Here is a 23,892-nt window from a genome sequence, read left to right on the forward strand (position 1 = left end):
GTCTTCAGCATCTACTTCAACGACGAATCTGCCCCTGTCCCCGCCTCGACGTAAGAGAGACGTAAGCGACGCCGCCTCTTAGCTCCGAAGCTCTTGCCTCTAGAGCAGGGGTGCCCACACTTTTTGGGCTGGTGAGCTACTTTTGAAATGACCAGCTCTCCGAGGTCTACCAACCAAAAATAAAATCCCAAATTGCAAGGGTTGCTGAATAACACGTTTTATTTATACATGGGATAATAGGGCTGCAACAAACGACTCATTTGATAATCGATTAATCTATCGATTAATGAAACGACTACTCGACTATTCAGACTATTACTGTATGCCTTGCACAATTTCTCAAACCCTCTTATTTAGCCATCAACTTTTAGATTTAGCTTGAGGTTGTTTTAGGCATGTGGAAACTAACAATGAAGACAATAAAGATTAATACTTGATTCAAAAATACATATATTATTAAATTAACAAATTGTGAACAAAACTAACATAGCTTTTTATTTAAATTAAATAAATAATATTTCACATCAAAAGAAACAACAATGTTTTAACAAATCCTATTAAATAATGTGATGACAGAACTGTGAACAGAATAGCTGAAACTTTAACAAAATAAAGAGTAACTCAGTTTCCTATAATCATTAACCCATGTTTGAATCATTGAGTTAACTGCGTGTGTTGCTGCTAGCATACATAACACCTGACGTGGAAACGTTACTCGTGGATGGGGCTGCAGAGCTGCTAGAAAGACAGTGGAACCCGGTGCATTCCTCCGTCTGGATGTGGAGCACTTTTGCTAAATGTTTAGACACATTGCTCGTGTTACCGCCCTTACATGCTGAACTCTCTTGGCAAGGAGCATTGTCTACATCGAGACGGGTAACATTTAACCACACCTTGGAGCGCTTCTCTCCGCCATCCCCGCCGTGTGTTGCTGCATGTAGCAGCCGCGTGTGTGTAAACTGCCCCGCCCCCTCGCGCACAGACGGGGGAGAGAGATCTCGTCTCGATTGGAAAGATCGAAAATACACCGACATTTGTTTGTCTTTTTGCATGTTAGAAACGAGTTGGCGACACTAAGATTGCGAGATAATATTTGTGTAGCAATAATACATGACCTTTCTCTTTCTCAACTCGCTACTCGGAGGGAAGTCGCTGTCATATGCCTTGTGAACACTCCGATAATGCCTCTCCACGTTACCTTTCTTTGGCAGAGCGACGCTTGCTTTACAAATAAGGCAAATAACCTTTGAATGTGACATCACAACAAAATATTCTTCCTCCCATTCTGGGTGGAAGTGGTTTGTCTTTAGCTTCTTGCTCGGTCCCGCACTCATTTTGTTGTTTGTCTCTTGTTTGTCTCTTTAACTTAATTTGAGTTTTCCTGGCACTTGACTGATTTTGTATCGCTTTGCATTCTGGGTTAACAGACTGGAAAGCGATAGGTCGCTTTTTCTGTCAATCAAGTAAACTCCTGAATTAAGTGGCAGGGAGGCCAAGGGAGGAGGGATCAAAACCTGTTTTGTCTATTTTAACGGAACAGGATTTTTTTTTTTATGAATGACTCGCGATTTACCAGCATTGCCCCCGCGGTCGACCGGTCGCCCGCGGTCGATGTACTGGGCACCTCTGCTCTAGAGTCTAGAGACCGACAATTTTTTGGAGCTGGAAGTGAACCGGATTCCGGAGCTAAGAGGCGGCGCCTCTGCGGTGTGAACAGGAAAAACCGGTACTTTTCAGGCTCCAGCTCCGAGCCGGAGCTGAAAACGCGTTGGTGTGAAAGGGGCAACACACACCTCATGCAGGTGAACAGGATTATAATGAGTGCCACCCATATCCATGTGACCCAAACCAACCAATAGTCATCAAACAAATATATTATACTAAAACAAAACGCAATACTATACACGTTTCATGGCTTCTACAATGATGTTGGCTGGTTTGCAGAAACACATAATTCCAAGAAATGAATAATAAACTGTCAGTAGTTTACACAGCATGTTGTTGGGGCTGATTATCTGATTCACCATGACAAATGTACAACTGTCTTGTTTCTGACATACATTTTCATCCTTAGGATCATTTCCATACGTATAGAAAAACATAAAGAATCTCCCAAATAAAAGAAATCCAATAATATTATTTTTTTAACCACATTAAAACAAAATCCCAAACTGGGATCAATAAAGTTAATGTTATTATTAGGGCCCGAACACGGATGTGCTAGGACCCGACGGCGTCCTAGCACGAAGTGCGAGGAAACCTATTGTTATTGGAGGAATTCTTCTTCTTCTTATAGTACTGGCGTTTCCTCTTTTTGAGGTCTTTAGGATGCTTCAAAAGTTGTATAATTTTGCACGGACGCCAGGACCGGTGAAAAGTTCAATATTCTGGAGTCAAAGGGTTCAAATTATTCAACCTGCTCGCTAGCGCCACCTATGAAAATCCCATTTCGGAAAAATTTACAAAGTCGCACCGTAACTCAGAATAACCTGAGATTTTGCACACTTATCCGTCTTGACCTGCTCTACAAATTATTATTTATTTTTAATTAGCATAATGTTCAAAACAGTGAAATATTCACTTAAATTTCAATTTTCAGTTTTTCAACACCAAACTTCATATACAGCATCGGTGGAGGGTTACACACATTACCAACGAAAATGAGCATGTTAGGACGATAAATATTGCCGCCGTCAATCAAAACATACTCGCAAAAAGGCGGGGCTTAGAAAGAAATGCTCATAACCAGGGGTGAAAGTGGTTTGAATTTCTTGCAGGTACTATAATGCTACCCCGACCTTCATTGGTTCATATTGTTCTCCTCCCGCCCCCAGCTTCATGCATCCCTGAACACAAACTTCACATTTGTAATGCCTTTATGGGGTAGAAATTAGAAACACTTGACAATATGTGACCCGCTCTATCGAAATCAGTCGGAAGTCGCAACGGCTCATTTCAAAATAAACGTGGATTTACGTAAAAAAAAAAATCGGGGTTAGGGTGTTTTGTTTGATTTTAAACAAACAAAGTCTTGGCTTTCAGAATATGAAACTTTTATTTCCAAAATCACACGATAAATACATTTTTGAAGCTTGTAAAGGGACGAAGACAGGCACCTCTCCCTCGCAATCTGCTCTTCCGCAGCGCCGCCCCCCTCCCTCCGGCTGAAATTATGAAAGAGTATAGTAATCATAGATAACACGGAAGGGTCCGTTACAGTTTGTTTTCATCTGATTTCAATTAAACAAAGTCTTGGCTTTCAGAATATTAAACTTGTTTCGGCAAATTCAGGTGATAAATACAACTTAGAAGCTTGTAACGGCATAATTACAAGCGGAGAGCGGAGTAACTTAACGTCACTGCAGGCATAACAACAGCCGGTGTTTCTCGTTTTCACACACACACACACACACACACACACACACACACACACACACACACACACACACACACACACACACACACACACACACACACCACACACACCACACACACACACACACACACACACACACACACACACACACACAAGCTTCCCCCAGACCAGTGATCCAAACCAAAATATCTTCCCTTCGTAGTATAAATTCCACGGGTGGAGCTGTCAATTCTTCCTGGTCCTCCGGACCGCCTGGAAATCTCTTACCGGTACTAAGGACCGGGTAGGACCGGCACACTTTCAACACTGTTCATAACTCATCAACCATGTATCCAAACATCACACATTTTGGTAGATAGGTTCAGTCTGTCTTGGGGAATAGGCACACCAAAGCATTTTCATTTTGGACTATAGGGGGCGCCAAAAACACCACCAATTTATAACTCAAGAGCGGATGGACTAATCTTTTTTTTTTTTTTTACACATACTCTCGGGGTGACTATGAACTCAGATTTAAAGTGTCGCAACAAATTCAGAATGTGGGCGTGGCCTATACATTTTTTTAAAATTGCGATAGCATAAAATGAGCTTCGGACATAACTTGGGACACACGTCAGAGCCCACGCCCTTTTCGAGAATGTAAAAAACCCCGTAATTTTACAAAAAAAACTGCTCACTAGCGCCCCCTATTGTGTGGTAGTCACATATAGTTTCTCAGAACTTCACGAATTGCGGACATATTTGTAAATAGATTCCATTAGCCCCGCCCCCACAGTAAGTTGGCCATTTTGAAACATTTGCGTTTTTCATGAATTTTAAGCACATTCTTGCGAACTCCTCCTAGGGGAATGATCGGAAAAACTCCAATCCAGGACACGTTCAGCCCCTATCTAATATGATGCTAAATTGAGAAGAACATTTTTGATAGCTCAATCGTGGTGGTTGTAAGCTAACAGCGAATACACAATTTTTGACGATTTACATGTCGCAAATTACTCCAAACTACTCGGATATAGTTATTCCGATATTCATGAAACGCTGTATACATATTCCTATTATGATTGCACACATATTTCACATTGCCTTCCATTAGCCCCGCCCCCCAGAAAGTCGGCCATTTTGAAAAATGGGCGTTTTTCAACCATTTTAAGCACATTCTTGCAAACTCCTCCTAGGGGAATGATCGGAAAAATTCCAATGCAGGACAGGTTCAGCCCATATCCAATGTGATGCTAAATTGCGAAAGAATAGTCGATCACTCAAACGAGGACTTCATAAGCGAACGGAGAACTTTCCATTTTTGACGATTTACATGTCACAAATTACTCCAAATGACTCCAAACTACTCGCGTATAGTTTTTCCAATATTCACGAAACGTTGTATACATATTGCTATTATAATTGCACACATATTTCAAATTGCCTTCCATTAGCCCCGCCCCCCAGAAAGTCGGCCATTTTGAAAAATGTGCGTTTTTCATGCATTTTAAACACATTCTTGCGAACTCCTCCTAGGGGAATGATCGGAAAAATTCCAATGCAGGACAGGTTCAGCCCCTTGCCAATGTTATGAAGAATTGCGGATTACATTTTTGATAAATCAATCGTGGAGATCGTAAGCTAACAGTGAATACACCATTTTTGACGATTTACATGTCGCAAATTACTCCAAACTACTCAGATATAGTTATTCCGATATTCACGAAACACTGTATACACATTGCTCTTATGATTGCGGACATATTTCAAATTGCCTTTTATTAGCCCCGCCCTCCAGAAAGTGGGCCATTTTACAAAATGTGCGTTTCTCATGCATTTTAAGGACATTTCTGCAAACTCCTCCTAGGGGAATGATCAGAAAAATTCCAATCCAGGACAACTTCAGCGCATATCCAATGTCATGCTACATTGAGAAGGAATAGTCCTTCGCTCGTAGGCTAACGGAGAATGTACCATTTTTGACCAATTATATGTCAGATAAGCTACTGAGACCTGCCTGTCTGCCTGTCACACACACACACACACACACACACACACACACACACACACACACACACACACACACACACACACACACACACACACACACACACACACACACACACACACACACACACACACACACACACACACACACACACACACACACACACACACACACACACACACACACACACACACACACACACACACACACACACACACACACACACACACACAGTTAGTCCAACAACGCCCTTTGCTGGCGGCATATTCATTACAACAGACACCTATACACTCCCTAACCCTAACCCTACACTCCCTGACCCTAAGCCTACAAATAAAGTGTGAAATGTAGGCCTGTTACATTTATTATAGAGCGATATATATTATATACACACTGTTCTGCTTTCTGCACTGACCTCAGCAGCTGTTCTCACTGTAAACATCGCGTCACAATGAAAGCAGTTGTATTGAAAAAAAAATAGCCTAACATCCAGGGGACATGTGAGTAAACAAACGGTAAAGGGCAGAAAGTCTGATGCACATTTGATCATCTCAAATAACTTATAATCACAACGGGAACAGTTTGCAGAGCTGTGCTTCGTTGACAGAAGTCCAGCCATGCGTCACGCCTCTTTTAAACATCACTGTTGGCTGAAATCGTCTCAGGAGAATACTTCAGTGTACCCTCGGTTATAGCTCCTCCAGAGACACTCCTCTCTCCTCTAAATCAGTGTATCCTCGGTTACGGCTCCTCCAGACAGCCTCCTCGATAATCGATCCTCGACGAGCCTTTAGAGAAATTTGTTTTCCTTCGAGACGGCGCGCCGACTTCCGTTTCCGGGTCGCTGCCGGAGGACCTGGGAGTCTGGGACGCGAAAATTATAGAAATGACAAACGGCTCATTTCCCAGAACTCGCGCGCGTCTGCTTGACGCCGGGACGACCGGCTGTCCTCCCCGACAGGTGCACGGACGCGAGGGCCCGCTCATCACTGCCCGCACAAGTGCGACCGCAGTTTTAATTATTATTGATATTTTATCATTGATAAACGTTGCATCATGTATTACATTTATTGTGACCTAATCCTGTAAATGATGATCTGAAGAAGAGGAATGTTGTGAAGTTAATGTCTCAAATGCCATACAATTGTTTTTCATTTTTTTGAGCTTTTGGTTTTATTGTACCCTACATATGTTGCCCGTGCAAGCTGCACTAGATACAATATCATTCTGGTAAATTGTAATGATTTAAAGAGGTAAATTCGTATTTCTCACCGGTATTTCACTCCCAAAGACGATCAGCTCCAGCACAGAGTTGTGTTCGTTGGTGTCAATGGAGCTCATGTCGTACAGAGAGGAGTGCACTGGACCATAGACCCATTCAGTGAACTTCCTGGAGAGCGGCCTCATCTCCTCTCCCTCAAACTCCCGCTGTAACAGGTGCCTGAACAGCTGGCCAATGAGATACCAGAAAGATATTGTTATTTTGTCTGCCTTGTACGCATGTGGTAGGTTTTCCATGATCAGGTATACGTTATAAAGCAGAGGTGTCCAAACATATTTCACCGAGGGCCACATACAGAAAATTAAACAAAGAGCTGGGCCCCTCACTAGAGGTGAGGTATATTGCCTACAAGTTAGCAAAATTAATCAAATCTAGCTACATTATTCTTGATAATTGAATATGCTTCAAGAAAGAAAACAGCCTTCATCACAGCTATCCATTAATAGGGTTACATAGGGGAAATAAAAAGGGTATATTTCTAATGCGTTATGCAAATAAGTTATTGGGCTTTTTTTATCAACTAAAATTAATTAGAAAAGGTTTTCAACTTGAATTGACTGAATTTATATTGTTTACACTGACATGACAACAACAATTAATACTGTGTAATATACAGTATTTTTAGATATATATTTAAGAAGTACGATATAAGGCAAGCACTAGTATGTGTGCGCCAAATTCCATTATACTTTTAGAATTAGATGTGGGCCATTTAAAAATGGATCACAGGCCGCAGTTGTCCCCCAGGCCGTAGTTTGGACACCCCTGTTATAAGGAAGATAACCATTGAGGTGTATATGATAACACACAGGGACACCTTCAGGAGGGACCTACCCCGATTTTTCCAAGTTTAGCTGCTAACTTCAGGGGGGTCAGTCCCTGATTGTTTTCTATCGTTTCCAACTGGACTTTCTTCTCAAGCTTGTTTTGCTGAGTAAGGATCTGGTCATACATCTTGGCAATCATTTCTGTATTTTCTGTCGTGTTGTCTGCTATGACTCCCAAGGCGTGTAAGACGGTGTTTCCTTGCGAGTCTCTGTCGGTGGAGTCGGCTCTTCTGCAGGAGTTCTCCATGAGGAAGGACACGGTGCTGGGCTGGTTGGTGCAGGCGGCCAGGGAGAGGGGGAGCTCTCCTGTTGGAACACAGCTCAGATTAATGAGAACCCCCCACAAACAGCTGGAGAGAGGAAATGCAGCATCTGGATGTTTTTGGTATGCATTTACCCACCAAAATAAAAGCCCAGTCCTGCATGACGCTGGAAGAACTTCCCATTGGCTTTGGCTTGCACATCTGCTCCTTTCTGCACCAGCAGAGTCACATGGTCAAAGCTCCTTCTCTCTATGGCGATGTGCAAGGCTGTCTGACCTGTCGTTTATCAAAGTGCTTTATTGTTACAGGAAACAAGTTACAAGCAGGATGACAGTCTTTTGTACCTGAAAGTGAAATCTTGAGTTTCAGGAAAGAACAGTACTAACACCATGTGCCCCAAGATTGAAAATAGTGCAGGGAAATGGCTCTCTGAAACTACCAGAAGCTAAGTATGGTGTTTGGTATCTATAAACTCAACAAGTGAATAAGAAAATATGCGATCATATGCAGTGTAAAAGTAATTTTCTTATGGCAGATCATTTATGAACACAATGTTAGCAAATATTAAAAAATCCTGACATTGAAAAGAAATGTGTGGATTTTTTCATTTGGGACATTTTCTTTTTATATTTATGGTAGGATATAATGCTAAGGATGTATAATAATGGAAGATTTGTAACTTTGTCATGTTGAATCAAATCATCTTTTAAGTCCCAAACATACTGTATAAACTAGGGTTGCATCTTCACAAAATGCAACATAATATGTCAGAAATCTGGCAGTTTACTATTCTTTTTCCAGAAGTTCGAATTTTCAAGTTGTTGTTAGACTTGCCCACCACACATCGGGACCAGGTTTCAAGACTTGAGAGCAATATGAATAAAGGTTGTGGCATTAGTCTTTAACATACTGAATAGAGTCTTTGGACACAAATGGGTTAAGGATTATGAAATTGAGGCCCTAAACTGTCTCTGGATAATGAGATCTGAAGGACACCTGTAAAGTGCACATCCATTAGTGCCTACATTTGAACAGTTGTACAAGTGCAGCCCCACAGCTCGCAGATCGCTCCCCTCGCTTCTTCTTTAAAGGGGACCTATCATGCAAAATGCACTTTTGTACGTCTTTCATACATGAATATGTGTTCCCGGTGTGTCAGGGAACTCACCAATTGTCAGAAAACACAACCCTCTCTCTTTTCCTCCATACCCAAATCTCTAAAAACGGGGCTGCACTGGATCTGATACAGACCATAGACTGTATATATAAATGGATGGTGGGTCCGTGACGTCACCCATAGGATTTTGCAGAGTTGCCGTGAAGCCCTTAGTAGGCGGAGTCGGCCACTAACGGCTCGACAGTGACGTCAGAGTTCAACTCCCGCCTGTTCCAGCCTGATCCAAATAAGGGCAAAGAGGCGGAGCCGAGGCGGGACCTGCTGCCACCAAGCCCCCAGGAAGTGCGCCGGACTCAGATGAAAATATTCGTGCTGGCCAAACGCCGGTACTACACTTCCGTTTGGTTGCCAGGCCCGGAAACACTTTTTCCCATTGACTTACATGGGGAAAGAGTGGTCTGTAACTCGTTGGATAATTTTTTTTAAACTAAATAAACTACCCAGTATGAACACTTGTATAGCCCTTATTAAAAACATTCGTTCCTCAAGTTGTAAAAATGTGCTAATCACGTTATTCTGAGAGTTATTTCCCTCTGCATTATGAACGTGCATCTAACCCACGGGACCGCGCCGCCCGGTACGTTCATGTTACGTGTCCCGACCAATCAGAGCACACTGTGCTCACAGGAAGGGTGGGGGCTGGAGCTATTGGAGCTACAACGAGCCGTTAAAGGCAGAGAGTGAAATTCAGTGAATACACGTAGTTTACAGAGATGCTGTATGAGAAACCAATGTGAGTTGCGTTTATCTTTACCCATGGATGCACAATAAGAACGGATCCATATCGTCTTACTGCCATCCCACGGAGCTGTAATAATGGATATATTGCACATGTTTGCTGTAATTCATTATCATACTACATGGGCTGTATGATTAAATCTTGTACCGTAAATGTTGTATTAAATAAAGTTAATATTACCGACATTATTAACGTCCCTGTAGCTTCGTATTGCACTAAGAAGCTTATTGCACTGTATATATATATATATATATATATATATATATATATATATATATATATATATATATATATACATACATTGCAATAATTATTTCCTGCTAAATGAAGCTCTGTTGGATATCACTAGATCCTGTTACAGCGTAATATAAGTACATAACGATTGATGTGTACATTAGCATCATTACTAGCTAGCCGCTAACTGCCGCCTCGTTCATATCAAATCCATGATAACAACAATCCATTACCATGCTGTCAAGAACGCGCGGTGCTGTTACGTGTACGCAAATTGACGTGCTTGATGTGAACGAGCATTTTGGTTAAAGTTGCGCATGCTCTATGAGTGCACATACGGGTACTTCTCAGGCATGCTGGGTAATCTGTGACGTTTCACTCTCTCAAAAGTTGGGCCATTTTATCATCATGTGCTAATGAGCAGCTCTCATAGGAATGAATGAGGCCCCGCCTCCCACGCTGTATCCAGTTCTTATTATACATCCATGGCTGCCACTGAGCTGGAAGTTCCAGAAGCTACCAATTTAAGCTAACATGCTCCCCATCTGCACGCTGCCGTCGCATTTTACGTTTCTAAGGTAAGCGGACATGAAACTATTCAGCAAAACTATAAATAATAATCTAAGTTATTGAGTTTTTAGCATAATACTTCAATCTTAAAACCCCTTAACGTTTGTATGCAATTGTGCTAAATTCAACACTGGAATCAAGCAAATATTCATATATTTGCATGACATTAGTTATTTATATTTTGATATCACTTAACTATACGTTTAATACATTTAAGTCAAGCTAAGGTACATGTGATGGTAGCTAGTTAGTGCTCTTACCTGTGAGGCCTCCTCCAAACAGCATAATAACCAGACTGTATCATTACAACTAAGTACCAGTTATAGATCCTTGACTTTAGACAAACAATTCAAAAGACAACATGTATTTAAAGACCAATCTTTATTTGAATGTGCCTCTTAACCTGAGATATTAGTTATACAGTAATAGTATTGACAATCTAAAAAAACTGAGCAACTCAACAGTCAACTTTATATTTCTTATTGTCTAAGCATTTATTATTTTCATTTTCCCCCTCTCATATTCATTGTGGACGGATTGAGACAGCATGGTGTCCAGAGAGCAGCAGAGACTTCAGGGAGAAACCTCCGTGTGATGGACGTCCAGTCTGTTGGTTTGGAGAGGACTGAGGGTCTTTCCTCTGCGAGAAGGACTGAGGGTCTTTCCTCTGCGAGGAGGACCAAGCCTGATGGAGGAGCCCATGCTGGGCAAAGCTGATACCAACTGCACAGGCCTAGTCTGTCACGTTATTTGACTACATGTGTTTACTTATACATTTAATAGATTTACACCTTCTGTCCATATGTGCTTTTTATTTAAAACATTTGATTAACTTTTGGTTCACATTTCAATAAATTGTATTTGTATTTTCACTCCTTTTGTCCATTATTCTTACTGAAAGTGTTAGATTACACATTCACATCTGACTGAAGATTGGCCCCATTTATTTGTGACGTTGCAAACTCTGCGGTACAAGGCACAAGTGATGTGAAGCTCATAAAGTGAGGCAAATAGAAATAATCAGCTGATGGAGTGTAGATGTGGAATTAGCTGCATTCGATCAGCTGACTGTGTTTTCACAATAAAAGTAGTTTCTTAGTGAATGTCCTGTACTGGTCTTCAAATCTCATAACATCAGCTTTTAATGTTCCTCTTGGATGTTCTTCTTGACCCTCAGAGAAGGAGAACATGTCGTGTCTTTCAGGCATGTCCTTTCCTAACAAAAATGACAGGAAACATAAAACATATTATTGCAGAACAAGTGTGTTATTTATGAAAGCGGTGTGTTTGTGTGGCTGTAGATATAATTATTTTGTAATTGTAATGTTTTTTATTATTTCAACAGAGATACAAAGACAATCAGATTATGAATGAACAGTATGAAGTTCATCAACATTGAAATATATGTTATCAAAATAATATTGAACTGTTATCAAAACGTAGTGCAGCTGTAGAAGCTTGCTCTGTTGTCTCACTGAAAGAATAACTTTTACCACCTTTTTTCAGACAATATTGAGAGATAAATAGTAGCAGTTCTCACTATGTGTTAAATAGCTTTGCCTTCAATACATTAAATTAGAAAGCTGACAAAGTCATATTGCTTGTTAACATCTACATGTAACTTTTTGCATGGAAAAAACCCTCAACTTAACTGATGTGTAGGTGATCTAGTATTTAGTATTGTTTAATGGAATGTATATCAGTGTATTAAAGTCAATACTTCATTCATTTAAACCAATATCTTTCTTGATTCTTTGTACAGTATGAAAAAAGAGTCTTTGTACCTGTGCTGAAGTTCACTGCTGTGAGGAGTCCAGTTCTGTCTCTCACTCTCTGGTCCAGCCTGTCTGCATCACCTGGACACTTTAAACAAACAGATATATATGTAAAGTACCATGTGTACAAACAATATAACTGATTATCTTCTGTTGAACATGTTGGATTGTGTATTGTCCGAGTCAGGGTCCTTTTTATTTTACTGTAACTTTGGAAGTTGTGTTACCAATGCTTACTGTTTATTTGATACCCATTTGGTAATGCAATTAATAAAAACAACAAGGTTTGGGTTCGTTCTTCAGATGACTGTGACGTTAACGTGTAAGCTCGATAATGAACTCCAGCTCAACCAACCATATTGTAATATCCAAGTAATCATCTTGAAATATGACATTAATAATTGTAATATACACACATCTTATTGTGAGGTTGATTTCACATACACTACTTCAACATTAGCTTGTCTACATACTTGAGCATAGCCAATTTAAATTAACCTTAGCGATGCATACAGTTCCTACATACATAATAAAATATCTCTAAGTTACAAGGATGACCTTATTTTATCAACCTCAAACAGAAGCCGTTTGTTCTACAGTATTATCCCACTTAACGCTTAACACTTGTCTATTTTGTTTTAACCTTTATATATACAGTCTATGGTTTCAACTTGGAGGCTACGATTAGCATCGTTAGCACCGATGTAGCTACCACTCGCTTACACACTAAACCAAGCCTTAACATTCATTACGTAGCTGATTAAAATCATGAACACATAAATAAATACTCGATTTTCACTTACCGCAAAACCGCATGCATGCACCGTCTGCAGAGCGAGTCACAATAGTCCGATATATAAGCATGAAGAACAAACAAACACGGCCGGCTTCAAGTTGTGTTCACTGGATGAGCTGAGCAGGCAGAGTCCCTGTAGCTTCACGGAGCAGGTAGCAGAGAGACAAGAAGCTAACAGCAGCAGTCACTTGACAGAGCCGTCACTCAATGTGACCACGCCCTAATTTATGCAAAAACTTTAAGACCTAATATAAATAAAAGGGTCGCGTTAGAAAACAATTCACTCACAGATCCATAATCATGAAGGTGGAACCTAACTATATTCATAACAGGGTTTCCGCTAGGGTTTTTTCTCGCCGGTCAAATGTCCGGACAGAATTAATTTTACCGGACAAATTTGAAACTTACCGGTCATGTTTCAATAATGATAATAATAATTGTGTAGCAGAGTTTCCGTTAGCAGGTAATTACCGGACTATGACCAGATATGCTGATGTTTAAAACTCAGTTAATGGGGATCGTTTTTATATTGCTTCAGTTTATAATCGTAACAGATCGGAAAAATTCAGATACATTTTTCAATAAATGATTACGCAAACAACAAACACCATAATTATTACATTCAAATAAACTACTTGTAGTAGATGAAGTACATTATTCAAAAATGTAAATTAACTTTGAATAATAACACGGGAGAAATGGATCCTCTCTTTTCCTCTCTCCCTCCCTCTCTCCTGACAGCCCGTCAGTTTGTCATGCAGCTCACTAAACAGTGGGCGGAGCTTCAGGTGATTATGGAGCAGCTGATCTGATCTCTCTCTTCCGTCCGGTTATACTTCACTCGCGTTTATGTCCATATCGATCAGATCCAGCTCTCCTGATCGGCCTTTATAGAGAGCACAGATCAAACTATTAAGAGTGAATATCGGTCGATAATGATCGGCGGCCGATCAATCGGAGCATCGGACATTTTGACCGGCAGGTTTTGAATTTACCGGTTTTTATTCAATTTTACCAGCTAAAAACCGGTAATTACCGGCTAACGGAAACCCTGATTCATAATAATATTTATTGCATCCATGGGTAGAAAGAAACATGTTTTTTTCTGCTGTAAAGTTGGGCATTTTAACATGGGGGTCTATGGAAATTGCTCCTTTCTGCAGCCAGTCCCTATCGGCCAATATATGAACTGCAGTGTGTGGCACTTCCGTATTGGCGTCCCGGCTCTTTCCCAGAGTTTGCCGCTTGATACAGACTGATACAGATTTGAAAATTCTCTGACGTCAGGAACGAGGAGCTCCGCCTATATGGCCAACTCTCCACCTATCAGGAGGAGACAGCCACGGCCATTGCCGTTCGAAAGCGCTGGAGACGCTATAGTACATATGCCAGGCCTGTAGGTGGCGCTGTAGTCTGCCACAAAAGCAGCGAAGAAGACTTCTCACAGAATCAGCCCTTGCAAAAACAGGGCTAAAAAAGAGCAAATAGAGCGAAATGAGGCATGGCTAAAATGCATGATCTGTTTGGTATTTTGAAAAAAAACTTCACAGACAAGTTTTATATAGATATGGCCCTACAATATATTATTCAAATATAGCATGATAGGTCCACTTTAAATGGATTTAAACAGCTTCATTTAGTACATCACACTGAATGTATTCATCCTGGTTGAGTGTGCTGCATTAGCATCATTTTGTGATAATTACAATATAGGGATTTTATTTTGATATTTGTTTTGATATTTGATATACTTTATTATCACATCGGCATACCTAGTATGGGCAGCTTTGGCCGTAATATAATCTCAGACCATGTGTACTGCATCTCTTTCAACCCGGTATCACGGCAAGACGTGAACATGTGGCGATTTACCATGCTGGGAGACGTGAAGATGTCACGATTTCGTCCCTTCAAACGTGACAGTTACACGGTATTGTTAACATGGCCCAAATACCCGGAAATGCCAAGCAAATGCTGTACCACGACGGTCGGTTGTTATTGTCAATATTAATATAATAATGATTTTTTTTTCAATAGTCACACTCGATTTCGCCGATTTTCATGTTGCCCCAGCTGATCGACACCTCTTTTAGCAGAAACAAAGGCTACATTAATGTATTAAATCGATGTTAATCCATGTGTGCGGTTGTGGAATTAACGGACGTGACATTGTGCGATTGCGTTGCCAGGCAACAACTTGGCTTCATGTTAATTTACAAACTCTTCAACTAGAACCGTAGTTATATTTAAAAACATTTTAGAAGGTGTAAGTAATTATAGAACCCTGAGAGAAGGACAGACTGAAAAGAGTCAAGGGAAGCTTGTAAAAGTTAATAGCATTTAATTACACAAAAGATGGTGTACAAATGAAATGTGTCGATTTAGCCGATTTTCTTGTTGCCCCAGCTGGAACAGAAACAAAGGCATTACATGTTACTTGTTAGACGCTTTTATCCAAAGCGACGTACATACTCAATACTGTGGGCAATCCCACAAGTATCTTGCCCAGGAACACAACGAGATGCTGACTGCAGTGAGGTTTGAACCTGCGCCACACGCCTCCCTAAATCAATGTTAATCCATGTGTGCGGTTGTGGAATTAACGGACGTGACGTTGTGCGATTGCGTTGCCAGGCAACAACTTGGCTTCATGAGGGATCCTATTAATATCTAATAATACAAATAATAAAATTCAATAACGTGCTTTAACCACTAGGTGTCCCTTTCTATCAGCTGTGCACCGTTATGGTGTAAATACAGCCTATCTACCAATTGGATCAAATATAAAAGTATTGTGTGAAAAGAAATGGAAGATGTTGTTTAATTGCTGATATATTTATGATCCACGTCACGTTTTCAGTTTTGGCGGCAGTTCTCCAGTTTGTCAAGAAGTCTTCTCATCAGGGCTCTATAAATAGAGAACTACGGCAGATATGTAATATTTAATGCAGCCGAACCGTGTATTACAATGCAGTTATGTGATGACTTTCAAAGAGAAAAGCAAGAACACTCGGAATAAAGTATTATTTTATTTAAAAAAAATGTTTTCGGATTTCACATCGCATAAACACCATGTCCCAACGTGCATTGCGGCTAAACCATCCAATCACCAAGCTGAGGATCTTGCCTACGTCTGTTTCCGGTATTGTTTTTGACGGATGTATTTTGTTATACACACAGTTGATATGGCGTAATTTGAATTAAATACACTGTATTTAATTTCAATCTGTTTTATTCTAAAAACCGAATATTCACACTTGACTTCCGGTTTTCAGCTAGTGAATTTCGTCATTTCCGGTTAGTATTTGCATGTGGCGAAATGCTATGTTTTCAAACCGTGAATTGAAGGTGAAATGATGTGATGTTGTTCCCTAAACACACTGGGTTTAACACTCATTTATTGACGCTGAAATCACGTTTATTAGGGAATGTTTAAATAACCACAGACATCAGAATTATGTAATTCAGCAGCAGAAACCGGCAGGAATTGCATTGGACCCGCCCCCGACGACGCCGGACAATAGGAGAAGACCTCGGATGACAACAGGAAGTGCAAGCCGAGAATCGATCTCTTCTCCTCCTGACCTCTGCTGACCAACACATGGGGAGAGAGCCTCCACTCGCACATTTCATTTGTACACCACCGCATCTTTTGTGTAATTAAAACCCTCTATGGCATACTGTTGCCCTCAGGCAACAAACCACTTTTTTCGACCTCACACTGGCCCACTAAATATTTTTATTTTTTTGAATATACACAATGTCACCTGACATGCTGGTGTCCAATAAAATGAGGGAATTATATGGGTGTGGCATTTTGTCTGGGGGCGGAGCAGTCCTTTCTGCAAGCAAAGCTGCAGGGCACTCAGGGCCACCACTTGGTAAGATACATTTCACTTTTTAACATATTAGAATTGTACACCAATTAAAATAAAAAATACATGCATGTGCATGAATATGTAAAGAAGTATATTTGATTGTTTAAAGACTTATTATGTATTTATTAATTAGCTAAAACTATGTTTTTTTGTTCGTTGCCTCAGGGCAACACTGTGCCACTAAGACCACTTTTTTCCAGGCAATATCATGCAAGTGTAAAAATGTGCTTAGCTGTAAAATGATAAACCTAGTCAATGTTATATATATATAATGTTCTTGGTATACCCAAGCAAGAGAACTACAAACTCTTCTTCGACAACTGGTTCACAAGTGTCCCCCTTGTGCTCACACTGGCTCAGCAGGGGATTCACACTATTGGTACTGTTCGTTGCAACAGACTACCCGGCGTCAACTTAAAGTGCGATGCTGAGCTAAAGAAAAAAGGACGTGGATCGTTTGAAGAGAAGATGGCCATTGTTGGAGAAACCACATTGCATGTTGTGAAGTGGTATGATAACCGTACAGTTAGCCTTCTGAGTGATTACGCTGGAGCGTACCCTGTCAATGAAGTTGAAAGATGGGATCGCAAGCAAAAGCTCATCATGAATGTCCCCCGCCCTGCTGTTGTAAAGGAATACAACAAGAATATGGGTGGGGTCGATCTGCTTGACTCACTGATTGCACTGTACCGGATCAAAATCAGATCAAAGAAGTGGTATCACCGGCTGGTGTTTCACTTCATGGACATGATTATCGTGACGGCCTGGCTGCTCTACAGAAGAGATTGTGAAGGCACAGGCATGACCAGGAAGGAAGAAATGAGGCTGTATACCTTCAAATCATACATTGCTGAAGGTCTGCAAAAGAGTGGAAAGAGTCTGGAACGCAAGAGAGGTCGTCCCAGTCTCACAATTGCTGGTGAGTATCAGTGGCGTTTTCTCCCGGAGGCCAAGGGAAGCCAGGCTTCCCCTGTTTTTTCGGATTGTAGTTATAATTTAAATAAATAAATAAAAACACTTTGTTTTGTTTAGATAATTCTCCTGTACTGTGTGTTGCTGCCGGCCCGTCGCTCCCCCATTCTCATTGAGTATTTTACAAAGAGTGAAACAAACAGCGCCCCTCTAGATGTTATGGTGAAACAGTAGATTGCACTCTCTGTTGCGAGAGGAGGCCAGCCGAATCTAGCTTCCCTTGGTGAAAAAAAATTGAGGGATTGACCAATCAGATGAGGCCCACGTGATGCCCCTGCCAACCTGTGATTGGTCAGGGCCATGCCAAGGGAAGCCAGCCGCCTCTTGCTTCCCTTCAGAGGCGGCTGGCGGCTGGCGATTTGATTGGACACTGCCATCCAATCAAATCACATCAACATCAGTTTTAATACTGTAACTGTCATCACCGCCGTTAGAAATTATCAAGCAAATGAAGCATTATGGAGGGTGGAGATTTGGCGTACTTAATCAAACATAACTTTACTAAACTTCCGCTACAGCAGCAACTACAAATTAAATCAGATGACAGGCCAATGCCCGCACTCGAGCTGTGTGTACACAGAGGAAAAAGGGAGAGAATCGGACGTTCAATGAGGACAATTATGTCCGCACGTGTGAGTGGCTAACTGGAAGCACTAAACTTCAGCGTCTATTTTGCTGGCCATGTCTTCTTTTTGACAAGGATTCGTGCTCCCTGAACAATCCTTGGGCAACTTCAGGATTCATCGACCTGTCACGGGTAATTGAGAGGCACGGTAAATCCAAAAATCACAGATTGTGTGATTGTCTGCATTAAATTAATAAGGAGAGAGTTTCAGCTGGAGAGTGCGTGCGGACCTTTCGGTTAGATAACAGGCGTGTGCAAGTCCTGCATCTGTGTGATACAAATGTGTGTAAAATGATACCGGGCGCTGTAATCACTCATCTGGTTACGTTATTGACCACCCCCCCCACCCAAAAAATGGGCTTCCCCTACATTTTTCCCCACGCCACGCTACTGGTGAGTATGAGGAGAAGAGAAGAAAAGGACCAGCAACTCCGATTCCGATCCCTGCTGTTCGCCTGGATGCCACAGCGCACTGGATGGTAATGGATGAAAGAAGGGGAGATGCAAGGTACCAGGGTGCACAGGCACACCCAAAGCCAAGTGCCGGAAATGTGATGTGCACCTCTGCTTCATATCCACAAGCAACTGCTTCCTGAGGTTTCACACAGAGTGAGAATAATAGCCACACACAGATACTGTAACACACACACACACACACACAACACACAACACACACCACACCACACACACACACACACACACACACACACACACACACACACACACAACACACACACACACACACACACACAACACACACACACACACACACACACCACACACACACACACACACACACACAACACACACCACACACACACACACACACACCACACATACACACACACACACACACACACACACACTGTGTAACACACACATACTGTAACACACTCACACACACACACACACACTGTAACACACACATACTGTAACACACACACACATACTGTAACACACACACACACACACACACACACACATACTGTAACACACACACACACACACACACACAGACTGTAACACACACATACTGTAACACACACACACATACTGTAACACACACACACAGTAACGCACACACACACACACACACACACACACACACACACACACACACACACACACACACCACTGGTTAATATGAAATGTATGCATGAAATGTTATTTGTTATGTTTTTAATGTGTTCCTGTTATATGTTGTAGCCAGTTGTGGTTATTTAAAACAAATAAAACCTTATGAATTCATACAGAGTTGTTTTTTCTATTTCTTCTGAATTGTAGAAATCCTTGGTGTTTCAATACCCTTGTTGCGCAGTGTTGCCCTGAGGCAACAAACCCACCCCTGGTTGGGGGGTTCGGGGGGGTCACATTTTATAATTGATATAATATCAGGGACCCCTAAGCTCCTAAAATACATGGTGAAACATTTTTTTCCTCCCAAAATAAAAAGTCATGCCATAGAGGGTTAAATGCTGTTAACTTTTACAAGCTTCCCTTGACTCTTTTCAGTCTGTCCTTCTCTCAGGGTTCTATAATTACTTACACCTTCTAAAATGTTTTTAAATATAACTACGGTTCTAGTTGAAGAGTTTGTAAATTAACATGAAGCCAAGTTGTTGCCTGGCAACGCAATCGCACAATGTCACGTCCGTTAATTCCACAACCGCACACATGGATTAACATCGATTTAATACATTAATGTAGCCTTTGTTTCTGCTAAAAGAGGTGTCGATCAGCTGGGGCAACATGAAAATCGGCGAAATCGAGTGTGACTATTAAAAAAAAAATCATTATTATATTAATATTGACAATAACAACCGACCGTCGTGGTACAGCATTTGCTTGGCATTTCCGGGTATTTGGGCCATGTTAACAATACCGTGTAACTGTCACGTTTGAAGGGACGAAATCGTGACATCTTCACGTCTCCCAGCATGGTAAATCGTCACATGTTCACGTCTTGCCGTGATACCGGGTTGATCTCTTTATACAAGCCCTATTGTTGACTTCTGTTCACTCAGCTCTATCCAGGTTCATAATGACTCTTTCATATGTACAGCAGCATGTGTATTTCACCACAGGGCTCTCCAAAGTTCAGGAACATGGAGAATATACATTCTGGCTTCAAAAATCCCAACTTTGCATCAAAGGACCAAACTTGTGACAGTGTCTATACTTCAGACCATCAGCTCTTAAAATCACCCATTAAAAGCTTTTTCCACCTACCATTGTAGCATGGGTCTTTGTACGATGCGTTGATTAGATTTTCTAAATCTGAAGTTTTCTCAGCTATGTCCAGGAGGAGTTCCACTGTGTCATTCCTGCCATCTTTCAAGTTCAGCAGAGCCTTCAGCAGTGCCGTTTTCCCATTTGTCTCATCTGAAAGTTGCACACAGAGTACATAGCTTTGTTTCCCATCACACCAATAACCAAAATGTGACGATATTTTCTGAAATTCATGTTAACATATAAATAAGTACTGTAATAATCACTTATTGGACTTTGGCAAACCACAAGTTGTTCTTTGTAGACACAGAGATTTATAGATCAAGCAACACAATTCCTATCCAGCTTTTTGTGGTTTACTATTACATTTACAAGTTATTTCATGTGCATAAGAGCTTCACTTCAACTATCCTTTAATGCAGCATCTATCCAGCAAACAGTCATACTTTGCATGACTGAAATCCATTGGAGTAAACATGACCATATGGGTTGAAACTAAAATGGTTATAGATAACAGCAGGACACAGAAATAAATGCAACACATCAAAATGCTTCTTTCCTACGTGCCTGTGAATTCTGGGCTCGTGAGCTTCTTATCATGAACTCTCAGGTAGTCAAGCAGCCCGTCCAGCTGACAGGTGTTTCCTGTGGAGGCTGCTTCAAACACTTTCTCCCTGCTGAAGGCTTTATTGTAGAAGCTGTCAATACCTGGAGTACTCTGTCTGAAATGTACAAAATATTACAAGTAATTAAATCAAGGCCTAATGAAGCTCAATATTTACAATAAAATCAAAAATGTGAACAGTATTTTAGTATCTTTTAAAACAGTGTGTAAAAACATTTTAATTACACATTTCTTTGGTTTATTTTCAGAACAAAAACCCAACATAAACAAGCTGAGCTCGTTCACCTGAAATACGCCAGCATGTAACCTGATCCTTCAGTCCCTACAGTCTGACATACTCCCAACATTAGTAAAGCTTCTCTGAGCAGCAAGTGATTTCTGTGCTGAAACCTCCTGTAGTCAGGGTGTGTCCTTGAAATGAAGGCCAAGTGTATCACCTGCGAGACACAAATCAGAGGTATATCCCAGAAGGCTTGGTTACCTAGTTATGGAGACGTTGGTGTCCATAGGAGCAGGAATCCTCTCTGAGCTGTTTGTTTTCAGGAGCCAGTCCAGACTGTTGCCCCCCGCCTCCTCCTGCTCCTCCGGGCTGGTGTTTGGCTCTGCTGTGTCCGCTGGCTGTCCATCGCTCATCTTAATGGTAATCATTTGAGTCCTGATCCTGTTTTCACTTCTATGGCTTCTTCAGGCAGCTCATCATATGAGCAGCAGCTCCACAGTGTAGTGTTTCAGAGGTCAGGAGTCGCAGTGGGGCGGGACAGAGTGTTGTTACCTGGGCGACGCTCCTCCCTCTCCCCAGAGGGCAGGGCACGCCTGTTGTTTGACGAAAACGTTCCTCACAACTGAAGAAGACAATAGTACCTGCTGAACATTTATTATGCTGACTGATGATCTTTTATGAGGTATTAAATACTTGTCTAGTCACATGTTCTTACGGCAAGCCAAGTTTATTTATAAAGCATCTTTCAACACAAGGCAATTCTAAATGCTTTTCAAAAATGATAAAGGTTAAGAGCATTTAGAAATAATGCAGTGGAAACACATTATAACAGGACATTTAAAAAACAAATAGAATAAAATAAACATAAAACAAGCTAATATAGTCTTGCCAGCAGAGTGAATTCAGAAATGTTGAGTTTTATGTTAGAAATGTATAGGTCCCCAGCACATAGAAACTGCCGGATGCTAAGTTGCATATGTTGTGCAATTTGCACAATTAGATAAATTAACTAATTGCATTAATTAGCATGAATGTCAGAATGGTCAGAAATGAGTCAGCATCCTCAATAACCCCCAAAATCACTCCAAAATGTTCCAAATCAGCCAAGACATTTTTAAACTATTGTCCCCATGGTTATTGATGCAAATTAACGCAATTCATATGTAGATTAGCATCCGGCAGTTTCTATGTGCTGGAGGCCCCTACTATACATTTCTATCATAAAACATTGGGGTACTCAACATTTCCAGGTTCACAACAGGACTCTATGGGCTGGCAACTAGACTAATATAGAATAACATCAGGTATCAAATACATGAATAAAAGTGCAGTGTAAGATATGAATAGTTCAATTAAAAGCAGCGGCAAAAAGAGAAGTCTAGTTTAAGTAAGAGTTGCAGAGGACCTGCAGGTTTCTGGTAGTTTGTTCCAGATATTTGGATCATAATCTTCTTCTTATCGTGTCCACAAGGCAGTCAGTTACAGGGCTTGGTTAGATGTGGTTCAGCCACAGCTGAACACATTGCTGTCCCTTCTCATTAAACTCTGCCAAGTTCGATGTTGTGCAGGGTTGCTCCAGCAGGGGGACATAGGAGATGTTGCATGGTTTATGGTTCAATGCCGCAGTCACACACAACGTCCCCGTCATTTAGGTATCCCCATTTGGCGAGAGTGGCTTTTGCACATCCAACACCAGATCTTATTCTGTTTAGGCATTTCCACACTGCATAGTTGGTGTCTGCTCCAGGGGGCATAATAACTGAGCGCTGCTTCTCCATGTTTAGTTCTGATTTTGGGCCTAAACCATTCAAAGCTTTATAAACCAGCAGCAGTATTTTGAAATATATTCTTTGACACACAGGAAGCCAGTGTAAAGACTTCAGAACAGGAGTGATGTGATCCACTTTCTTAGTGTTAGTGAGGACTCGAGCAGCAGCGTTCTGAATTAGCTGCAGCTTTCTAATAGATTTTTTAGTGAGACCTGTGAAGACACCATTGCAGTAGTCCAGTCTACTGAAGATAAAAGCATGGACAAGTTTTTCCAAATCCTGCTGTGACATTAGTCTTTTAATCCTCGATATATTCTTTAGGTGACAGTAGGCTGATTTAGTAATTGTTTGGCCCCGTCCGTCCAAACGGAAACGAAACGGGGACGAAAAAAGGCGTTTTCAAAAAAGTCTTCCGTCCACACGGAAACGGCTCAAGAAACGTGTCCGTCCACACGAAAACGCTCGAAAACACTGGAGACGCTGTAGTACATATGTAAGTGGCGCTGTACTTCCGCCACAAAATACACCAAAAGCAGCGAATAAGACCG

At 41.1% G+C, this 23,892-nt stretch overlaps 1 protein-coding gene across 4 annotated transcripts in view; it reads right to left on the reverse strand.

Annotated features, from left to right (window-relative positions):
• Positions 1–22,073, reverse strand: part of LOC117561863 (transient receptor potential cation channel subfamily V member 1-like) — a 32,705-nt gene extending 10,632 nt beyond the window's left edge. For 3 of the 4 annotated variants that reach the window (XM_034239485.1, XM_034239476.1, XM_034239504.1), the window contains exons 1-6: positions 21,837–22,073; positions 21,298–21,452; positions 20,731–20,883; positions 7,874–8,011; positions 7,480–7,778; positions 6,636–6,812 (exon numbers count right to left, since the gene is read on the reverse strand). In XM_034239485.1, coding sequence (XP_034095376.1) covers positions 6,636–6,812; positions 7,480–7,778; positions 7,874–8,011; positions 20,731–20,883; positions 21,298–21,452; positions 21,837–22,003 — 1,089 coding nt within the window. In that variant the 5' untranslated portion in view covers positions 22,004–22,073. The remainder of the gene's footprint in view (positions 1–6,635; positions 6,813–7,479; positions 7,779–7,873; positions 8,012–20,730; positions 20,884–21,297; positions 21,453–21,836) is intronic. The other variant, XM_034239494.1, reaches the window with a different exon arrangement.
• Positions 22,074–23,892: the final 1,819 nt, after the last annotated feature.

Source organism: Gymnodraco acuticeps, unplaced genomic scaffold, assembly GCF_902827175.1.
Source record: "Gymnodraco acuticeps unplaced genomic scaffold, fGymAcu1.1, whole genome shotgun sequence".
NCBI lineage: Eukaryota > Metazoa > Chordata > Actinopteri > Perciformes > Bathydraconidae > Gymnodraco > Gymnodraco acuticeps.